Raw genomic sequence first — 19507 nt, 5'->3', positions numbered from 1 at the left:
TCTCAAATGAGTTGAATGCATTAATTTTGATGTCTTTGTAACCCCTCCAGTTCTACTCGCACTGCTCTAAACGGGATTCAAACCATGATTTCCGGTGTGGGAGGTGGGCATGGTAACAACAAGGTAACGTCAGTCGCTAATGTGCCTCTCAAGGCCAGGGGAGTGAGGTTTACTCACATCTTATTAGCTGACATCCATTACACATCCACTGTGGGAAGCTCCACCCTTGATTGACACTCTTGAGGGATGAGAGTTGAGTATCTACCTCGCTGTTTGGATCCGAGGTGGCAGGACTGGATCCGTCGGATTGTAGACGGAGTGTGGGGGAAGTCTGACAGAAGTGCTTCTCCTGCTATCTGTTGCTCTCATGCTGGTTCAGGAAGCCTCTCTGCTGCCGCTTCCGACCTGGATGAGAGCATATTAATGTGGCATGTCTAGTTCTGAGGAATTATATGGTGAGTCAAGGCATGTGTTATTAATAATAATCTGCCTCCTCCACTACCCCGCATATTTTTTATTCCTTTCATTCTTTTATTCCTCCCAGAGATTCCACATTAAGATGTCAAGATCATGGAGGAATCTGTATTCTGCTCAAATAGTGTCTCCCGTGTAGTCAAACTATTTGTGTGTGCAGGGGCTGTGTGAGCAGCGATATTTGAGGATGCCCCGGTTGAAGAGTAGCTTGCAAGCTATACCTCTCCCTGGTGCTGCATCCTCTTTGAAGGCTCTCGCCTTGCCAATGGGAGTAGAGTGAGCGCGGTGCCTTTACAGCTGGTGGTGCAGTAGACTCTCTGACAACAACAAACCTGCGAAGCTCCCACAGCAAATGTCAGAAATTGTCAATACCGGTGTCGCTCTGAGCGTCTCCATATTATTTTCATCTATCTGTTATGTACGTGTAGGATAATCTCACAAAGACGAAAGGAGAATGCTAGAAAATCAACTGCAAACAGGAGGAATACACACACACGAATATAAACGAGAACTGACAAACACTGAGGGAGAACTGAAGACAAGGGAGCTAATGAAATTAACACAGGTGGAACCAAATTAACTTATCAGAACATAGGAAAAGAGGGTCACAGATAACCCAAAAGACCATACATGTTACACTAGGCACGTCCGAATCTAATGTTAGCTTCACATCCTGTCTCCTGAGATCCCTTCATCTGATCGATTTTTGAAGGCAGCGTATTTGTATCCTTCGCTGCCTTTGATATCCCACAATCCTGTGCGTTCTATTCTGTGACAGTTGAGCTGGAAAAAAAGATGGCATCCGAAAGTTGCATTTGCTGGTCAGTTTGTGTGTAAATGTAAGTTTTTTTACCAACATTTTCTACTTCAGATGTCATTTCTAGAGAGTAATTACTAATGTAGTAATTAAATATGTGTTTAGTTCTCCAAAGCTCGTTCTATTTTGCTGTAGATCATTAAACGGTTACACTGACTAAGAAGTCTGTCCGAAATTAGTTTCGTGAGGTGCCTTTATGCACAAACGCTGCCTTATAAGCCATTGTCTGATGAGGCAGCGAGGCAACGAGTCACTGCCTAGGTTTTCGGACGCAGCCACTATCTCCCCTATAGATCTGCTCTTAGGGGTTCAGGGCTGTCCTGTATGGCTCAGACTGGTCTAATGCAAGAGTCCCCATTTCATAAATGGCTGAGCATATGGCTTCAGGGTTATTTCCCAGAGCCTATAACACTGATCTTATAGGGAGTAAGGCTGTGGTGTCACAGGATGCGCCGAATTGGTTGCTGACTCATTTAGGTTTCTCTGGGTCGAGGCCCATCGAGTCCTTCAGTGCTTAAAGGGATAGTTCACCCAAAAATGAAAATTAGCCCATAATTTACTCACCCTCAAGTCATCCTAGGTTTATAAGACATTCTTCTTTCAGACGAATAAAATCGGAGTTATATTACAAAAGTCCAAGCTAATCCAAGCATTAGAATTGGATTCATAGTTGCTCTGTTTTTGAAGTCCATAAAAAGTGTATCTGCCCATCATATAACTGCTCCACGCGGCTCTGGGGTGTTAATAAAGGCCTTCTGAAGCGAATTGACGCGTTTGTGTAAGAAAAATATTCATATTTAAAACTTTATCAAGTAAACTTTCGACCGACCGCCTGTCTAAAACAGTAGGTAATTCGGCCAGGGATATTTATGCGGGTGGTGGGAGAAAAACACTGACATTCTGGATTCGGACGGCTATAAAAATCACTGACTAGCCCCTGTCAATGATGAAAATACCTTACGACCCAACGAGAAACAATTACCGTCCGAATAGGGCTTTAGGGTTACATATGTATGAGAACGGAAAGAGATGCTGTTCCTGCCTCTTCCTTTATGCAATTCAAATTTTTGTGCAATTTCAAATGTTATGTTATTTGTAAAAAGTAATTTATTTAATTGAAAGTTGTATTTGAACATATTTATTTGCCCTGGATATTGTTTTGAGCAATAGCTGAAATAAATAGGTACATGATAGAGTTGCAAAAGATTATTTGACTTTTTGCATCCATTTGATGAAATCTGAAAGAGTTAATTTAACAAACGTCAAACTTTTGTGACAACATGCTTCTACGGCAAGACATTATTTCACATTATATTGGGTCATTTTTCAGATACCTGTTGTTTAGGCACTAGCACTAATAATATATTATAACAGATATGTGGTACAAGATGGCTACAATATCTGTTAAAATGCATTATAGGATATTTACAGGCTTTTCAGCTAAATCAGTAAAACACAATTCATGAAATAGCTAAAATAAATAAAATGTAAAAACATCAACCCTTTATTTTTGACGAAGAATTGTTTAAAATCACATTATACATATGACAAAATCACATTTAAGAAAACAATCCCTTGGTCTGAACCTGCTTATGAATGAATGAGCAGATTATCACGTTTCTGTTACTCATGTAACTTTTTATAGTCTTAATGTATCTCATTGCTCCATTTCTAATTACAACAATACTAATACAAGCTCAGCAATAATACGTAAATATTGGGTTCAGTATTTGTAAATTATGATGTTCATGTCAGTCACTAAATGATCATTGATATTTTCATATTTTTTCCTAATAGCTTCAACTCCAAACTGTTCATAACAGAAATGCACTGTGAAAGTATTAAGCCTAAATAGCCTATCAAATTTACAGCAACTGGTTTATGCAAATACCTTTTCTCACACTTTTCTGAGACAATTTTACTTTTCTGTGCAATGTTTTGATGGGATTTTGTCTTCCACAAAACAAAAACAAAAAACATTGCTTAAGTGTCCAATTGTTATTATTGTTGTCCACAATAGCAGAATTCTCAAGTGAGAATAAAAATGTTGAACAGCAAACCATGGATGTTAAAGCCACAGAACTGCAGTCACACTGACAGTGATATTGTCTGTAAGGTATTGTAGTTGTATTTTCTGTAAGGTGAGATTGGGGTCAGCCGTCCCATCCGTCAGAGTCAGAGTCTGGCTGGCACTGATGCGCGTCACCGCTGATGATTGACAGATTGACTCCACCCCTCCCACTCCGGCTTCAGGAGGGAAAAGAGACTCACCATCCCACCGCAGAAGATGTTTGAGACTTTCAGTCAAAAGAACAACATGCTATTCTCTTTCCTATTATTTTATCCCCGTAAATGTCAGAAGAACTATTTTTAAGTTGCCGTTCAAAACACGCAGCATCACTTGAGGTGAGCTGCAGCTCCGCGCGCGGTTGCCATGGAGCGACAGCGGTTCACTGACGCGGCCTCCACGCGCAATCTGGAGGAGCGAGCAGAGCTCCAGACTTCACCCGGAGCGAAGAAACACCATCATAAACACACAGTAGAGGAGCGAGCAGTGCTCCAGACTCTCTCCGCAGTGAAGAAACACCATCATAAACACAGTCTCAAGCGGCGTTATGAAGTGCTGGAGACGCTGGGCAGGGGCGCGTACGGCAAAGTCAAGCGCGCGGTGGCGAGACAGTGTGGAAAGACGGTAAGCGACATCCTTTTAGTTTTGAATGTAGTCACAAAATGCTGATATGAAGCATTAGGCTATCTATCTATCTATCTATCTATCTATCTATCTATCTATCTATCTATCTATCTATCTATCTATCTATCTATCTATCTATCTATCTATCTATCTATCTATCTATCTATCTATCTATCTATCTTGTCCTCTTCAATCTATACTTCATCAGCAATGCAATTACAAAAAGTGGTACATTTACGAAATTGTTAGATTATTTGAAATTTGCAATGCATAAAAAATGGAAATATCGGGGACATTAATCAAATCTTAAGGAGCTATAGAAATGTCCATATGCTTACTAGTACTTAAGGAGGTTTAGGCATTTTGAGTGTGCTTTGTTAAACCTTGAAAACTAAAAAAATATGACTTTCATTATTATGATATAGGGTAAAATAGTTGCTTTAGCAAATTCAGTTTTTAAGAAAGAAATTGGGCTTGGTTCACTCATAGGATATGCATATTTCGTATACTTCAAATTTGATAATATAATATTTCTGGTTTAGTGTTGATGAAGGCATACTTGAGCCTATTGCTGGGATTATATATAAAGTGTAAATTATGCTTTTCTATAATAGTATAATGATTTGACTAAAAACATATTATTCAGTGAAAATAAACAAGAGTTACTCAAGTATTACATTTTAAATTCAACTGTAAATACAGAGCTCTTTAAATATATAAATAAATACATGGTTTAACTTGAAATGCTTGAGTATTCCCAGAAAATTATTGGGTTAATGGTTCCCCCCCCCTGTATTGTTGCAAATAACGGCTATTTTTATTGATTTATTATCAAAAATGTATAAAGACTTCATAATTTGTCTGTTTTGAGAGGAATATCCAGCATGTTCTCTGACGTCAGTTCTGACAGCGTGTCAGTCATTCAACACATCTTTACTTAGCAATTCACCTCAGTTAATTACTCCTGGGCTCTTATTTTTGGGGTCGCCCAATAGGTGCTTTGTGTGTGTCTACTGTATGTAGACCTCATGTTAGCACACTTAATTAAATACTTATCACTCAGTCTGTCATTTAACAAAAACAAAAGAGATGTTTCCCCAGCCTGCTGTCTGCACTCTTTCACAGCCTGAAGACGTATGAAAGCGTTAATGGAAAAACTCACTGTCCAATCAGATTAGAGCAGCAGCTGAGCCTCTCCCTCACTGTCTCTCATCTGGACTCAGAGGTGAAGTATTCCGGAATCTGGGAGCCTTAGCATAGCTGGGATTCCTGCAGACAAACACTAACACCATTCAGAGGGAGCCGGGTGCTGTGTGCATGTGTGACAGGGGAGCGAGGCGTCTCTCCACATCTTCAGATTGGGGTCAGAGGTGCTTGGCAGACAGCCATACAGACAGCAGGTTTCGGCAACCTCCGTTAGAGTTTTTGTCATTGATTAAATTTCCATATTACATTAGCTTTACATTTTAATGTATGTTTACATGAGTGAATTCCATTTGCTGATGCTATTAGGAAAGAAATTACACTTTACTTTTAAGCCACAGTATGATTTCAGTTATTAAATATAGCTGCAAGCAGAAATTATCGAGCACAAAGAAGACGATAAGACATGCCGACATGGCTGGGAGTGTCAGACCAACTGCAACAACGAGCAATTAAGGATATTTATAAAATCATACAGTCACTAATAATACGATTTAATGGTTTACCACAAATAGGTGGCACAGTTGATGTGATGAGGTCAGAGTAAGGTGACAATGACACATGCAAAGTTTGGTTTCATTATGCAAAAGCATTGCAGAAATATAGCCTCAAGAGTCATTTAGGCATCATGCCTCAAATTTGTTGCTGTGCTATACAAAAACGGTTTTGTCTATCGACACGAAATCCATGTATTTTTGTCAGCACGGTCTGAAGATGATATGACTCGAATTTGGTGAAAATCGGACAAACAGTCTCGGACGAGTTCCAAAAACGGGTAGCATTGTTGTAAATGTTGTTATAACTTTTTTACCACAAGGTTGCGCTGCCCTGAAGCTTTTTGAGTACCTTCAAGGCATGGTGTCGAAGACACTTACTGAGTTTAGTAACAATACGCCCAGGTATTCGTAAAAAATATAGCTTTTTTTTTAAATTCAAAATGGCTGACGCCCAAAATGTCCGATATGGTAAAACTGGGTATCATATGACTCGGCATGATTCACCGAATCTAAAGGGGTTTGTGATTTTTGGCCAAAGTGTTCAGAAGTTATTAGCAAATATGTAAATTTTTCATATCTCCTGACCACTAGGTGGCACTAGGTTGGTATAACATACAACAGTTTGGTCAGAATACGCTAAAGTGCCTGCAGCGATATAGCCACACTTTCACTTTGGTGGGCACTTCGTCGAATTCATTTGCGTGTTATTCTAGAACGCTATGACCAACCAACTTGATTTCCATAACATTTTTGTCTGCATGGTCTGAAGATGATGTGGTTTTTCGTGAAAATCAGAGCAACGGCCTAGGAGGAGTTCGAAAAAGTAAGTTTTTCAGAAAATTGAAAATGCATCGTATCGCCTTGAGCCAAGGAATCAGAGGACAAAGGCCCTTACGGTTCAAAAGTTATTAACATAAATGTGAGTGCACTTTTGGACAGTTGGTGGCACTAGAGGGATTAAGTTAGTTACTCCAAATGTCCCATGGCGACAGATCAGACTGTCCTCTATCTGTGTGCCAAATTTTCTAACTTTCCCGCAAGCGGTTCTATGGGCTGCCATAGACTCAAGAGCGGAAGAATAATAATAATAATAGGAACGCCAACGATTTCAACCTTTGGTGCTTGGCCCCTACATTTTTGGAATTGTAAAACTTTAACGGGTTACAATGGATCTTTGTGTTAGCCTGTCCAAAATCGCATGCTATGAAACACTTACAGATCTCACCATGAACCAGAAACTAAACCAAACCTTAATGGTACAAAATTTAACTCGCAGCCTGCAGAGTTATACATAGGTCAGCAAAACATGGACATAATATTTGATCTGTAGCCTGAAATATATCCATATCAATTGGAGACTGGAATTCTCTGTTTACTGTTATAAAAAAGGTAGGGCGATTCATGGGGAATTGATTGGATGGTTCCCTATTGGTGGATTTCATGTGACAGGTTGCTCCGCCCTCATGCCAGTAAACACATCATCAGAGAAGAGGTGTTGCTGCAAGAATGAGGGGAAGTTACTTGATTAAAGATTATGAGGACACGTGAATTAAAAAAATGATGTGCACGGAAAAATCACTGTGTTCCATAAAAAATAAGAACTGTCAGTTTTGATTTCATGCTGACTTTAAAAAAATATATCAATAAAAGATAGAGAGATTGAGAGTTGAAAACAGCATCACAGAAGAGATGTATTCAAGTCGGTATTAATTGCATTTTCCATGTATTTTTGAATGACATCACATCATTGACCGGCATACTTACAGACATCCGTGTTTGGCTCCATGATGTGTTTGATTATAATGTGTCTGTTTGTGTGCTTCAGGTGGCTATTAAATCCATTAGAAAGGAGAGATTAAGGGATGATCTGGATAGGGCTCACATCCAGAGAGAAATTGAAATCACCGCCTCTCTTACGCACCCAAATATCATCCGTCTATACGAGGGTAAAACGCAACTCATTTGTTTGTCTCCTAATGCTGTATCGGAGAGATTAAGATACTCTCGCTTTCCATAAACCCACCGAATGATTAATGAAATGTGTGGATATGTTTTCAGTGTTCGAGAGCAGAGAGAGGATTGTGATGGTGATGGAGTATGCGAGTGGAGGAGAGCTTTACGAGTACATCCAGGAGAAGCAGAGACTGTCAGAGGACGAGGCCAGACACTTCTTCAGACAGATCACCTCTGCTGTGCAATACTGCCATAAAGTAAACACATTTCTGTTCTTCAAATATCATGGCATTCATTCTACAAATGAGCAGTTTAGCTTGAATCACGATTCTCAGAATAGAGTTAAGCAGCATTTATTGATAAGGATGGAATGTATATAGACTTTGTCTTGGCGGACTAGATTTGCTACGCTCCTGATGGCATGAGTGAAGGCTACTGCCCAAACATGCACTAGGATATGAGCTGTTGTGAGGAAAGTATAGGGAGAACCCCCTAGCAGATCTAGACAGGTGGTGCTGGGGATGGAGGAGGCCTAGGAAAATTGAGCTGAAGAGTTGAACCAGTTCGGAATTAGCCTGACGTCGTCATACTCATACACTAGTCAGAATATGAGTCTGCTACTGCTCCATTGGGCTGCGATTATGGGGCGTTTTTCAACCGAACCAGGAAAGAAAATGCCTCTGCACTCAATTGGATAGACCTACAACCAGTCAGAGCGACGGAGTAAGTGACGTGTTGAGCGACGCATAGTTGTCAACAGAACTCAACAGCACGCACGCTGGAAGAAGTAGAAGAAGAAGACGAGTATAAACGATCTTTGCCGGTGTTGTAAAAAATCATTTAAGGATACACGGAGTACTTACCAACACGATCATCATTTCTGAGAGAAATAGTGAAGGTGAATGCATATACGAACAAGTTCTCGGTTTAGGATTAGAACGAATTCAACCCAAGCGCCTTTGATGACGTGAATGCTTACGTTACTGTTGATCATCTGTCCATCATCGTATAAAGTCCGCCCTAACAATTTGATTGGTCCAAACAGCTCCTGTTCGAACATAGTTGCTCCACAACGGATCAAGTCCAGACCGAACTTCCCGACCTCAAATGTTGTGGGCAGGGCTAAGTTCGGCTGGCATCCAGGCTAGTTCGGAATGGGAATAAACAGGTTACGTAGACAGAACAGATTGATTGGCCATGAGCTGGCTTTATGAGAACCAAACTGCTCAGAAGATTTTCATGACTGAACTATTTATTTCACCTACAAATGCTACTAAGGGCCAGTTTTACTAACAGCTTGCACCAGCACAAGCCCTCTTTTGGCGTTAAAAAACTACTGTCAGGATTTACTAAAGATTTTGCGGCTGACCTTGTTGCATATGCATTTGTAGGAGTTTCCGTATCAGATGCAAAATTTATGGGAGGAGCGAATTCAAATGAATCATGCGAGGTGATTTACTGAGGTTTGCGCTCGCCAATTTACTGGTGTTTGCGGCATTATTTACCGCCCAAAAAAACATGTCTTAAACCAGACGCTAACTGGTTGATCGCGTTGGTCATTATGGAAATGATTCGGCTGCGTCTGTGTTCTTTAATTTGCGCGTCGTCAGTAGACTGGGTAAACCCAGCCAGATCTGCCGGCAATTTGATTTTAGCCTGGAAACCTGTACATATTTCTATCCTGCTTCTGTTACAAATTTGCAGGGACCAATCACAAACCGGCTTATCCGCCTGGCGCAGGTTTAACACAATGATGGATAGAGAAGCGATGGATCATTGGTCTGATTGGTTGAAGGACTATCCAATTGCGTACAGAGTCATTTGAACTATGCCCGTTGATCACGCCTCTTGTGCAGTAGAAAATACAGAGCAGACTCCCCAGACCAATGTTCGATCTTAAAAGATCGTTGGCAGTAGATCACGTTATCAGTATCACGTGCTGAATTTTACACTACCAACTGCGCTTTTTTGGAATTACGCTCTCACGCTAATTTGCCCTGTTTAGTAATTCTGGCCCTATATTTATCAAATGTGCACAGTCAATATTTTACTAGCTAAATGTACCTGAATGTAACATCTTTTAGCAAGCAACATTTCAATTATATATGGAAGTTCAGTTAAGTTGATAAATTTGTTAGTAACTTTTATTTCTCCTAAATACACCCCAAACAAAAAAACTCCCTGTTTATCATTGCATAACAGTGATAAAAGTGCTGGCAATGAGAAATGTTTGGCAATCTTAGTAATATTACAAAACTGAATAACACTCCAAATACAGCAAACAGTCTTTGCCTCAGCAGTTTAAATATTTTTTATACAAATTCAGTTTTCTATATTTATATCTATAGTGTATTTTTATATAGTCTATTTTGTAGTTATATTTAGCATTTATATCTCAGTGCAGTCAGCACATTAAAATCAGCCTTGAAAATATGATATTTTTTCATTTCATTTTTACATTTGTTTAAAAAAATGTAATAAATTTCTTGTTATCCCTCAGAATGGTGTGGTTCATCGTGACCTCAAACTCGAGAATATACTTCTGGACAAGGACTTAAATGTGAAGGTGAACAATTCAAACACAAACTGATTAATAAAGAACTGATATGTTTCATGCATTTTCATTCATGGGACCACCACATTACAGAAACTGATGGATCCTGTGACACAAGCAATTCAAACTTACTGCAAATCGAATTTTAGTTCGGTGGACAAAATAACAGAAACACTATGTGAAATAAAGACCCTAATATAGGATCAGGTAGGATCAACCTTAATCAGCTTCACTTTCTTGCTGGACTCTGTCAAACATGCCTTGAACTCTTGCACTTGACACTGATTATTTCACCTATTTTTTCTTTAAATTTTTTAATGAAGTATTAATGGACTTCTAATCCCAAACATCCCCATGAAGGTTTAAGGATGTGTAGATCTGGTGGCCATGGAATGCATTTGACTACGAAATCTCTTCAATGACTTTAGCACTGTGTGTAGGAGCATCATCATCCTGGAATATGGGAACATTATAAGGGAACAATGTTTGCATTATTTTGCACAATCGAACAGCTTCATTCCTTGGTCATTACAAACCGTATTGAGCAATCATTGTATCAGATGACTCTTGCAAAATAGCAGCTTATACCTCACCATGATTCAGAGTTGGTAACAGACAGGTTTGAAGGCATCCTTTGTCTCCATAGATAAACAGGATGTAGAAAATATGACGAAAGAGGACTTTTATTCGTTATACAGAGTCTGCCATGAACAGTTTTTGAGAGTAGCAGATGCTTCATTTCATATGTAAGCACAATTTATATTTGTCTAAGTGCAAGCAATTCAGCATAAACCTTAATATCAAACATTTTGAGGTGTTTGAGGGCCAGTGTTATTTGATTCATATCTGCAGTTGCATTTATAATTGTAATTCTACTTCAAAATTAACCTCCTTTCATATGGTCTTCTGCTATATTTATCCACCCAATGTGAATCAGAAATCGATTCTATGAAATAAATAGATGTAGGTCACCCATTTTAATACAGAACTGATTTATCTATAACTGCTCTGTTTGTTTGCAGCTTGCTGACTTTGGCTTGTCCAACCGCTACATTAGAGGCCGCTGTCTGGACACTTTCTGCGGGAGCCCCCTGTATGCATCGCCAGAGATTGTCAACGGACTTCCATACCCCGGCCCTGAGGTGTCAATCAGTCTCCCCAGTTTTTCTGATTGCTCACCCTTGTGAAAAGAAGTACACTTTTGAAAAGAGTACTTATTACGGGAATAATATACGGGAATAATATACTCTAATAGAATATACTTAAGTGCAAACTGAATGTAATGTTTTCAGACACTAAGAATGCTATTCACATGCGGAAATGTCCTAATTCCCACTTTAATCGTGATTACGAGCTTGTTGCATTCAAGTGCTTTGTTGTCGGAATGAACAGGAATCATGGAGGACACCAGGTTTATTATTAAAACCAACATCGTATAGTGTCCCATTGACAACAATATAAACATTCCACATAGTCTGCTTTCTGCCGATTTTGTAATTTCAGTCAAATGCAGGCTATTTTCGGTGTGTATCAAACATACAATACTCTTCAAATGATTACTCGTACATGTAAATATGCACTACATTAATGTCAAGACAAGACGACCTAGCTGTTTTGGGTAAAAAGCGAATAAACTTCTCCCCGCCACCATGTTTAAAGTTTATGGCACGCCCATCTCGGGAATTTGGGTATCAAAATTATTTCCTAACTTCCCAGTGGTAAACACGACATCAGAGGGCATTCATGTGCAATTTTTAACTAGGAAGCTTGTATTTATGATAATTCTGATAGCACATGAAGGCAGCATTAGGCCCTGTTTACACCTGGTATTAAAGGTCCCCTTCTTCACGATTCCATTGTTCAAACTTTAGTTAGTGTGTAATGTTGCTGTTAGAGCATAAATAATACCTGTAAAATTATAAAGCTCAAAGTTCAATGCCAAGCGAGATATTTTATTTAACAGAAGTTCCCTTTCAAAGCCTACAGCGAACGGCTGGCTTGGACTACATCCTGGTACTTCCTTCTTTAATTACGTCAGTAGAGCAGTAGAACAGACTAACCTCCGCCCACAAAGAAACGCGAAAAAGGGGGCGCGGTCTTGTTGCTGTCCCACGTGGAGAAGCGGACGGTCGCGTGGAGAAAAGGAACTGTTGCGTTGAGTGTGTTTATGGCCATGTCATCGAGACGCTGTTATTTTCATCCAGGAGTCAAATCACCTTTGTTTGGCTTTCCCAGGGACGCTGTAGAGATTATTGAACGCATACATCGCTCTGTTAAGAGGCGTGACCTTTCCAACGTGCGCTAAACTGCTGTCAAATTACAACACAGGAACCGCTTTCACGTGCGCTAAGCTGTGGTCGAATCACAGCACAGGAACCGCTTGCACAATCAGAACTCGTTACGTGTTTCTGAAGGAGGGACTTCATAGCACAAGGAAATCACCAGCCGTTTTTAGGACAGTGGAAACAGCGGTACACAGATAAGTAAATTGTGTGAAAAATACTGTGTTTTTTTACACGCGAAACATGAACACATGTTATATTGCACACTGTAAACACAATCAAAGCTTCAAAAAAACACGAAGAACGGGACCTTTAAGATGCATTTTAGTCGATCGGATCACAAGTGTATGGCACTAAATACGTTTTGAGCGTGTCAAGTTTCGACCACTTTCGAATTTCGAATGCGTTTGAACAGCCACAAAATGACCTAATGCATAAACCTTATGGGAAGCGAGCTAGCCAGACGGGATTTAAACTTTGTCAGCTGAAGACCCAAGTTTGGTTTGAAGACGAAAAAAACGTACCAAGCACAATGTTCTCTCACCATTCCTGATTTCTAACACACACACTCACAGCGTTCGGTCTTGTAGCTACCAGAGCAGAAACAAAAGCTGATGCCATTTGTTTGTCCATCTTCTCCGGGTGTATTCATATGTAAACTGCGCGAGCTTATTTTGTCCATTAGATCATTTACCTGCCCATAGACCCTCCCCTAGAAGAAATCAGGACAGAAGTGGTTAAAAGTGGACAAGAGATGAATTAAAACCAGGTGTAAATGGGAATGTGTCTCCCTTGTCTACTTGTGATCCGATCTTAATACCAGGTGTAAACAGTTAAATGAAAATGTATTATAGTTTAAATAAGAGTCCTTTTTTTACTCACTTAAGTAGGACTTAAAGGGATTGTTCAACCAAAAATGCAAATTCCGTCATCATTTACTCGCCCTCAAGTTGTTCCAAACCTGTATGAGTTTCTTTCTTCTGCTGAGGACAAAAGATGATATTTTGAAGAATGTCGGTAACCAAACCAATGGGGTTGATGGACCCCATTGACTTCTATAGTATGAGGAAAAAATACTAAACAATAACACATTTTTGGGTGAAATCCCTTTAAGTACATCTTTATTTGTAATTTCATAATTACTTCTATTGTCTTTGAAATATGGTATACATAAATATGGTAAAAACAACTCAAATGTACTGGCAAACATTTATGGTAAACTAAAATAAACGTTAATGTCATTTCTATTGAAACATATTATATGTCATGTATTTATATAGAGATGAATTCAGGATGATTGGGACACTTTTTGATATTGAGATGACTGGGAAAAAGTGTCCCAATCAACCTGAATTCACCTCGATATTTGTGATTACAGATTTAATATATAATCAACTACATCACATTCAGTATTATTAAGCGCACTTCTTTTTTACAAGGATATTTAATACTTGATAAAAAACTTCATAACCAATTCTGTATGACATATGCTCTTTTTTATGTCCCAGGTGGACTGTTGGTCTCTTGGTGTGCTGTTATATGCTCTGGTTTATGGCTCCATGCCTTTTGATGGCACAAGTTACAGCATCCTTAAAGAGCAGATCCTCCAGGGACGATATAAGACCCCTGATATCCCATCAGGTAAGACTCATCAAAGACTTTATATAAAGGAAGACGGTGCACTCTGATTACTTATGAATGGGAGAAAATGCAACGCCCAATATGGCAAATAAGCCCCGCCTTCTAAATGAAAGAGCCAATCGCTGATTAGTAAAGTATTGCTCCGGTTGCTATAGAAACAGTCAGTGCTCTGAGACGTGTGTTTAGGACTGCGCATGCGCATTAGCTTCGTCTAGGCTGAGAAATGCAGGTTTTGTCACGATTCAAGCGTTTAGAAACACAATTTATGAGACAATTGTTGTTAGATTTCATTGGTGATTTCAAATATGAAATTTAATGGTAAGCTTGGCGAACAGTTTTGGAGAATTTGATGTTTCCCCATTCAAAGAGATAGGAGCTGCACTTGCCTGCCCGAGAGGCGTTTCAAAGATGGCCGCCGAGTGAAATGACTTGTCTTAAAGGGACTTTGGATTCATCAAACACTTCCCTGCCCACCATCATGATTGAGAATTTACCCTGACTCTTTCCATTCTTCTTATAGGGGCCTGTTCATTGATTGGATGGATGCTCACAATAAAAGCAGAGGACAGAGCTACTGTGGAAGACATCGCTAACCATTCGTGGCTAAACCTAAACTGTCCCAACTTCCCAGATACTTCATTCTCAGGAGTTACAGAGAGTAAACCATGTGCTTCTACCCTACCGAGAGAGAAACATAAGGAAAGAACATTCAGCCCAAACAGCAGCTCTTTTCTGCTGTCACCTCTTGAACCTTCTTCCCACAACCAGCCCACGAAACTGCCAAAGAAGGGCATCCTGAAGAAGCTCTACAATCAGGTTGAAAACACATCTCTTTCTGAGCACGCAGACGGGTCTGGGACAGCTGGGAACATTAAGGCAGACACTAGCGAAGATGTGGAAAGAATTGAGACGGATACCGGGAGAATCAGGAAGGGCATTCTTAAGTGTAACGGAAAGTTCTCCGGTGTTTCTCCAATCACAACGGCTCCAACATGGTCACACAGTTTCAGCAAAACTAGCCAAGAGTGTGATGGAGGTGGACAGCAGGAGATGGAGTTTGAGATCAAGATCTCCCTTTGGAAAACACACGAGTCTACAGGCCTAGGGTTTCCACAGAATAGCTATTTTGATCATGCACACTGACTAAAAATGCACTGAATTCAGTAATAAAGAATAGATGTAACGGTTTACAGTAAGGTTCAATTAAGCATCATGAACTAACAGTGAACAGTTATTATTTAGGTTAAATATACTATTGTTCAATGTAATTAATAATTGTTAAGTTGTGGTACGTTTTTTATCAATAATACCGGTGAGCAAGGATGCATTAAATTGATCAAAAGTGACAGTAAAACATTTATAATGTTACAAAAGGTTTATATTTCAAATAAATGCTGTTCTTTGAACTTTCTATTCAATGAATCGGGAAAAAATGTATCAGTTTCCAGAAAAATATAATGCAGCACATCTGGTTTCAACATTGATTTTGATTTCTGAACGATCACGTGACACTGAAGACTAAAAACAGCCTTTATCACAAGAATAAATTACATTTTAAAACACATTAAAACAGAAAATATTTCATGACAGTTTTTTTTCTGTATTTTTTATCGAATAGCTTTGGTGAGCATAGGAGATTTATTTCAAAACATCAATAAAATCGTACGTTTGAATTGTAGAATATGTGCAAAAACACCCAAATCTTGCTTTGCATTTTGAGTATCACAGACCTGCATCATTTGACCTGCGACTGACAACAGTCAAATATGCAGCTGAATAACTCTCATAACCATAATCTATTGGAAATACCTGAGGCATTAGAGCTGCTAAGATAATGTGCATTGTAAAATTGATAATAACCCAGGTCAATTAGTTTATTTGTCTGAAAGGAAGTTAAAGCAGCTATGAATCCGCTAATCCCAGCCCAGAAGAACAGAGGCTTTGTCCAGAGCGACAGTCGTGCCATTCTCAGTTTGTGCTGGCATACAAACCTGGCAAGAGGTGGAGGGCATGTTCATGATAAACTTTTGCTCTCTGGCTCTCGTTGGCTTTCTCACGTGAAGAGAAAATACGCGTGTTAGACTTGACGCCAGACTGATTAGCACGACACAGTGGCATTAGTATTAAAACCTCAGTTAAGCAGCAGTGTTTGGTCTTGTGTGGCCTATTAAGTGGATCATTTTTATTCTTTATTCCCCATATCATATTGAATGGATGAAGGGATTTAATTTTCCAGGAAATTTCATTTTTTGTGATTTGTGATTGGGGGAAAGAACTGGAATCCAATGCTTATAACTAAAACTTACTGGAATTTAATTATTTGTCAAGCCAACATATCAATCTTCTTCTTCTTCCTAACTATCTAACCTTGCATACATGTCCTCATAAGCTTTCTGTTTGGACTTTGCCACCTCCATCTTAACCTCACGCTGCATCCCCCTATATTCCTGTCTACTTTCCTCCATCCTCTCACTGCCCCACTTCTTCCTAGCAAATCTCTTCCTCTGGATACTCTCCTGGTCTTCCTCATTCCACCACCAGGTCTCATTGTCTTCTTTCCTCCTTCCAGATGACACACCTAGCACCTTCCTACCTGTCTCCCTGATCACTTTGGCTGTAGTAGCCCAGTCATCTGGAAGCACCTCCTGACCACCTAAAGCTTGTCTCAACTCCTCCCAGAAAATCTTTTTCCAGCTTCCACCACTTTGTCTTCTGCTCTGCCTTTGCTCTTTTCATCTTCCTCAACACCAAAGTCATCTTACACACCACCATCCTATGCTGTCTAGCTACACTCTCACCTACCACTACTCTACAATCGCTAATCTCCATCAGATTACAGCGTCTACATAAGATATAGTCCACCTGTGTGCTCCTGCCACCACTCTTATACACTCACCTAAAGGATTATTAGGACCACCTGTTCAATTTCTCATTATTGCAATTATCTAATCAACCAATCACATGGCAGTTGCTTCAATGCATTTAGGGGTGTGGTCCTGGTCAAGACAATCTCCTGAACTCCAAACTGAATGTCAGAATGGGAAAGAAAGGTGATTTGAGCAATTTTGAGCGTGGCATGGTTGTTGGTGCCAGACGGGCCGGTCTGAGTATTTCACAATCTGCTCAGTTACTGGGATTTTCACGCACAACCATTTCTAGGGTTTACAAAGAATGGTGTGAAAAGGGAAAAACATCCAGTATGCGGCAGTCCTGTGGGCGAAAATGCCTTGTTGATGCTCGAGGTCAGAGGAGAATGAGCCGACTGATTCAAGCTGATAGAAGAGCAACTTTTACTGAAATAACCACTCGTTACAACCGAGGTTTGCAGCAAAGCATTTGTGAAGCCACAACACGCACAACCTTGAGGCGGATGGGCTACAACAGCAGAAGACCCCACCGGGTACCACTCATCTCCACTACAAATAGGAAAAAGAGGCTACAATTTGCACAAGCTCACCAAAATTGGACAGTTGAAGACTGAAAAAATGTTGGTCTGATGAGTCTCGATTTCTGTTGAGACATTCAGATGGTAGAGTCAGAATTTGGCGTAAACAGAATGAGAACATGGATCCATCATGCCTTGTTACCACTGTGCAGGCTGCTGGTGGTGGTGTAATGGTGTGGGGGATGTTTTCTTGGCACACTTTAGGCCCCTTAGTGCCAATTGGGCATCGTTTAAATGCCACGGCCTACCTGAGCATTGTTTCTGACCATGTCCATCCCTTTATGACCACCATGTACCCATCCTCTGATGACTACTTCCAGCAGGATAATCAATGCCACGTCCATCACTTCCTCATCCCCACTATTCCCTTCACCAACATGTCCATTAAAATCTGCCCCTATCACCACTCTCTCACCTCTGGGAACAGTCTGCATCATTTTCTTCCTGTCCACACCATTGTAAAACAGTTTAAACCCTGCTCCAATGCTTCTAGCCTTGCTCCCTTTCCTGGACACACAGAATGTCGACTTTCCTCCTCTGCATCATATCTACCAGCTCTCTCCCTTTACCCATCATCGTACCAACATTCAAAGTCCCTATTTTCAGTCCTAAACTCCTGCCTTTCCTCTTCTCTCTCTGTCTACTCTAACACACCTTCCTCCTCTCCTTCTTCGACCAACAGTAGCCCAATTTCCACCACTGCCCTGTAGGTCAACGGCACCGATGGCAGTGATATATCGATCAACATATCGATCCACTATTTAAGCTTATTCTTTTTCTGATACTAAAAGTATCTCCTCCTAGGCCTTTCAAGCTAGAACCACCAAACTCGGCTCAGACCTTCATGCTAGCAACTTTAAAACAAAGTAGCAACATGTTAAATCAAGCTAGCAACATAGTAATTCATGTTAGCAACGTTAATTCAAGTTAACAACATGCTAAATCATGACAGTAAAAAATAAAGCATGCTAGCAACATGAAAGTCGCCATGAAATCAAAATGGGCAATTCTTATTTTTTTATGTAATAGTGTAGTATTTATTATAAATTATTTATCTGTGCACTTCATTGTTTTTTTTTTTCTTTAAATCAAAAACGTTAACCTTCCCTCGCTCCCTCGAAAATACTTTTTTGCCACGTTATCAACACTCAATCTCCAATGATCCAATCAATTTCCAAAGGACGAAATCAAGCATTTTTTCCTAATTTCAGAAGCCATTTCACTCGGATACACGTCACAATAGGGGATAAAAGAACAATTGCAACTTCCGATTCATGTCGACTTTAAAAAAAATACTGGGAACATGCTAGCAATGTGTTAAAGGTGCAGTGTGTAATATTTTTTTTTGGGTCTATTGACAGAAATGCAATTTAATATACATCACTATGTGTACTTCAGTGGTGTATAAAGACCTTCCTTAATGAACCGTTGTATTTTTATTACCTTAGAATGAGTCATTTCTAGCTCCATACACCATGGGTGCCCTTACAGTGGTCACCATTTTGCGTCGTCATGTTTCTACAGTAGCCCTAAATGGACAAACTGCTCTACAGAGTGCTAGCTACTCTCTGTTGTCTCAGACGATGACCTCTTTGTCCTGTGTCGGCCACCGTAGCTTCTCTATGTGCTTCGAAAGAGAGGGGTTAACCCTAACCCTTACACACTGCACCTTTAAAACATTCTTGAAAAATGCTAATTCATACCAGCAGCGTGTTCAAACATGCTAGCAACATGTTAAATCATGCTTACAACATGCTAATTCATGCTAGCAACATGTTGATTCAGGTTATCAATGTGATAAAACATGTTAACAACATGCCAACAACCTGTCAAAACATGCTAATTCATGCTAACAACCTGTCAAAACATGCTAATTCATGCTAACAAGGTATTTTCTTTCTTTACACTTTCATACGGCTTTGTCAAGCCAACATCAAAGTTTGTCCCAA

The 19507-nt window shown here is 39.8% G+C and overlaps 1 protein-coding gene across 1 annotated transcript; it reads left to right on the top strand.

Moving 5' to 3' along the window:
• The first annotated feature begins 3274 nt into the window (after positions 1 to 3274).
• Positions 3275 to 15701, top strand: LOC307117087 (NUAK family SNF1-like kinase 1). The gene is made up of 7 exons (XM_079801794.1): positions 3275 to 3983; positions 7509 to 7629; positions 7742 to 7893; positions 10137 to 10202; positions 11213 to 11332; positions 13981 to 14113; positions 14634 to 15701. Exons 1-7 carry the CDS (start codon positions 3726 to 3728, stop codon positions 15254 to 15256), a joined length of 1473 nt encoding a protein of 490 aa, XP_079657920.1. The 5' UTR covers positions 3275 to 3725; the 3' UTR covers positions 15257 to 15701.
• Positions 15702 to 19507: the final 3806 nt, after the last annotated feature.

The sequence above is a fragment of the Gobio gobio genome, assembly GCF_949357685.1.
Source record: "Gobio gobio genome assembly, chromosome: 21".
In the NCBI taxonomy this organism is placed as follows: domain Eukaryota; kingdom Metazoa; phylum Chordata; class Actinopteri; order Cypriniformes; family Gobionidae; genus Gobio; species Gobio gobio.
Note: the sequence above shows the minus strand (reverse complement) of the source record. Positions and strands in the feature narration are given on the sequence as shown.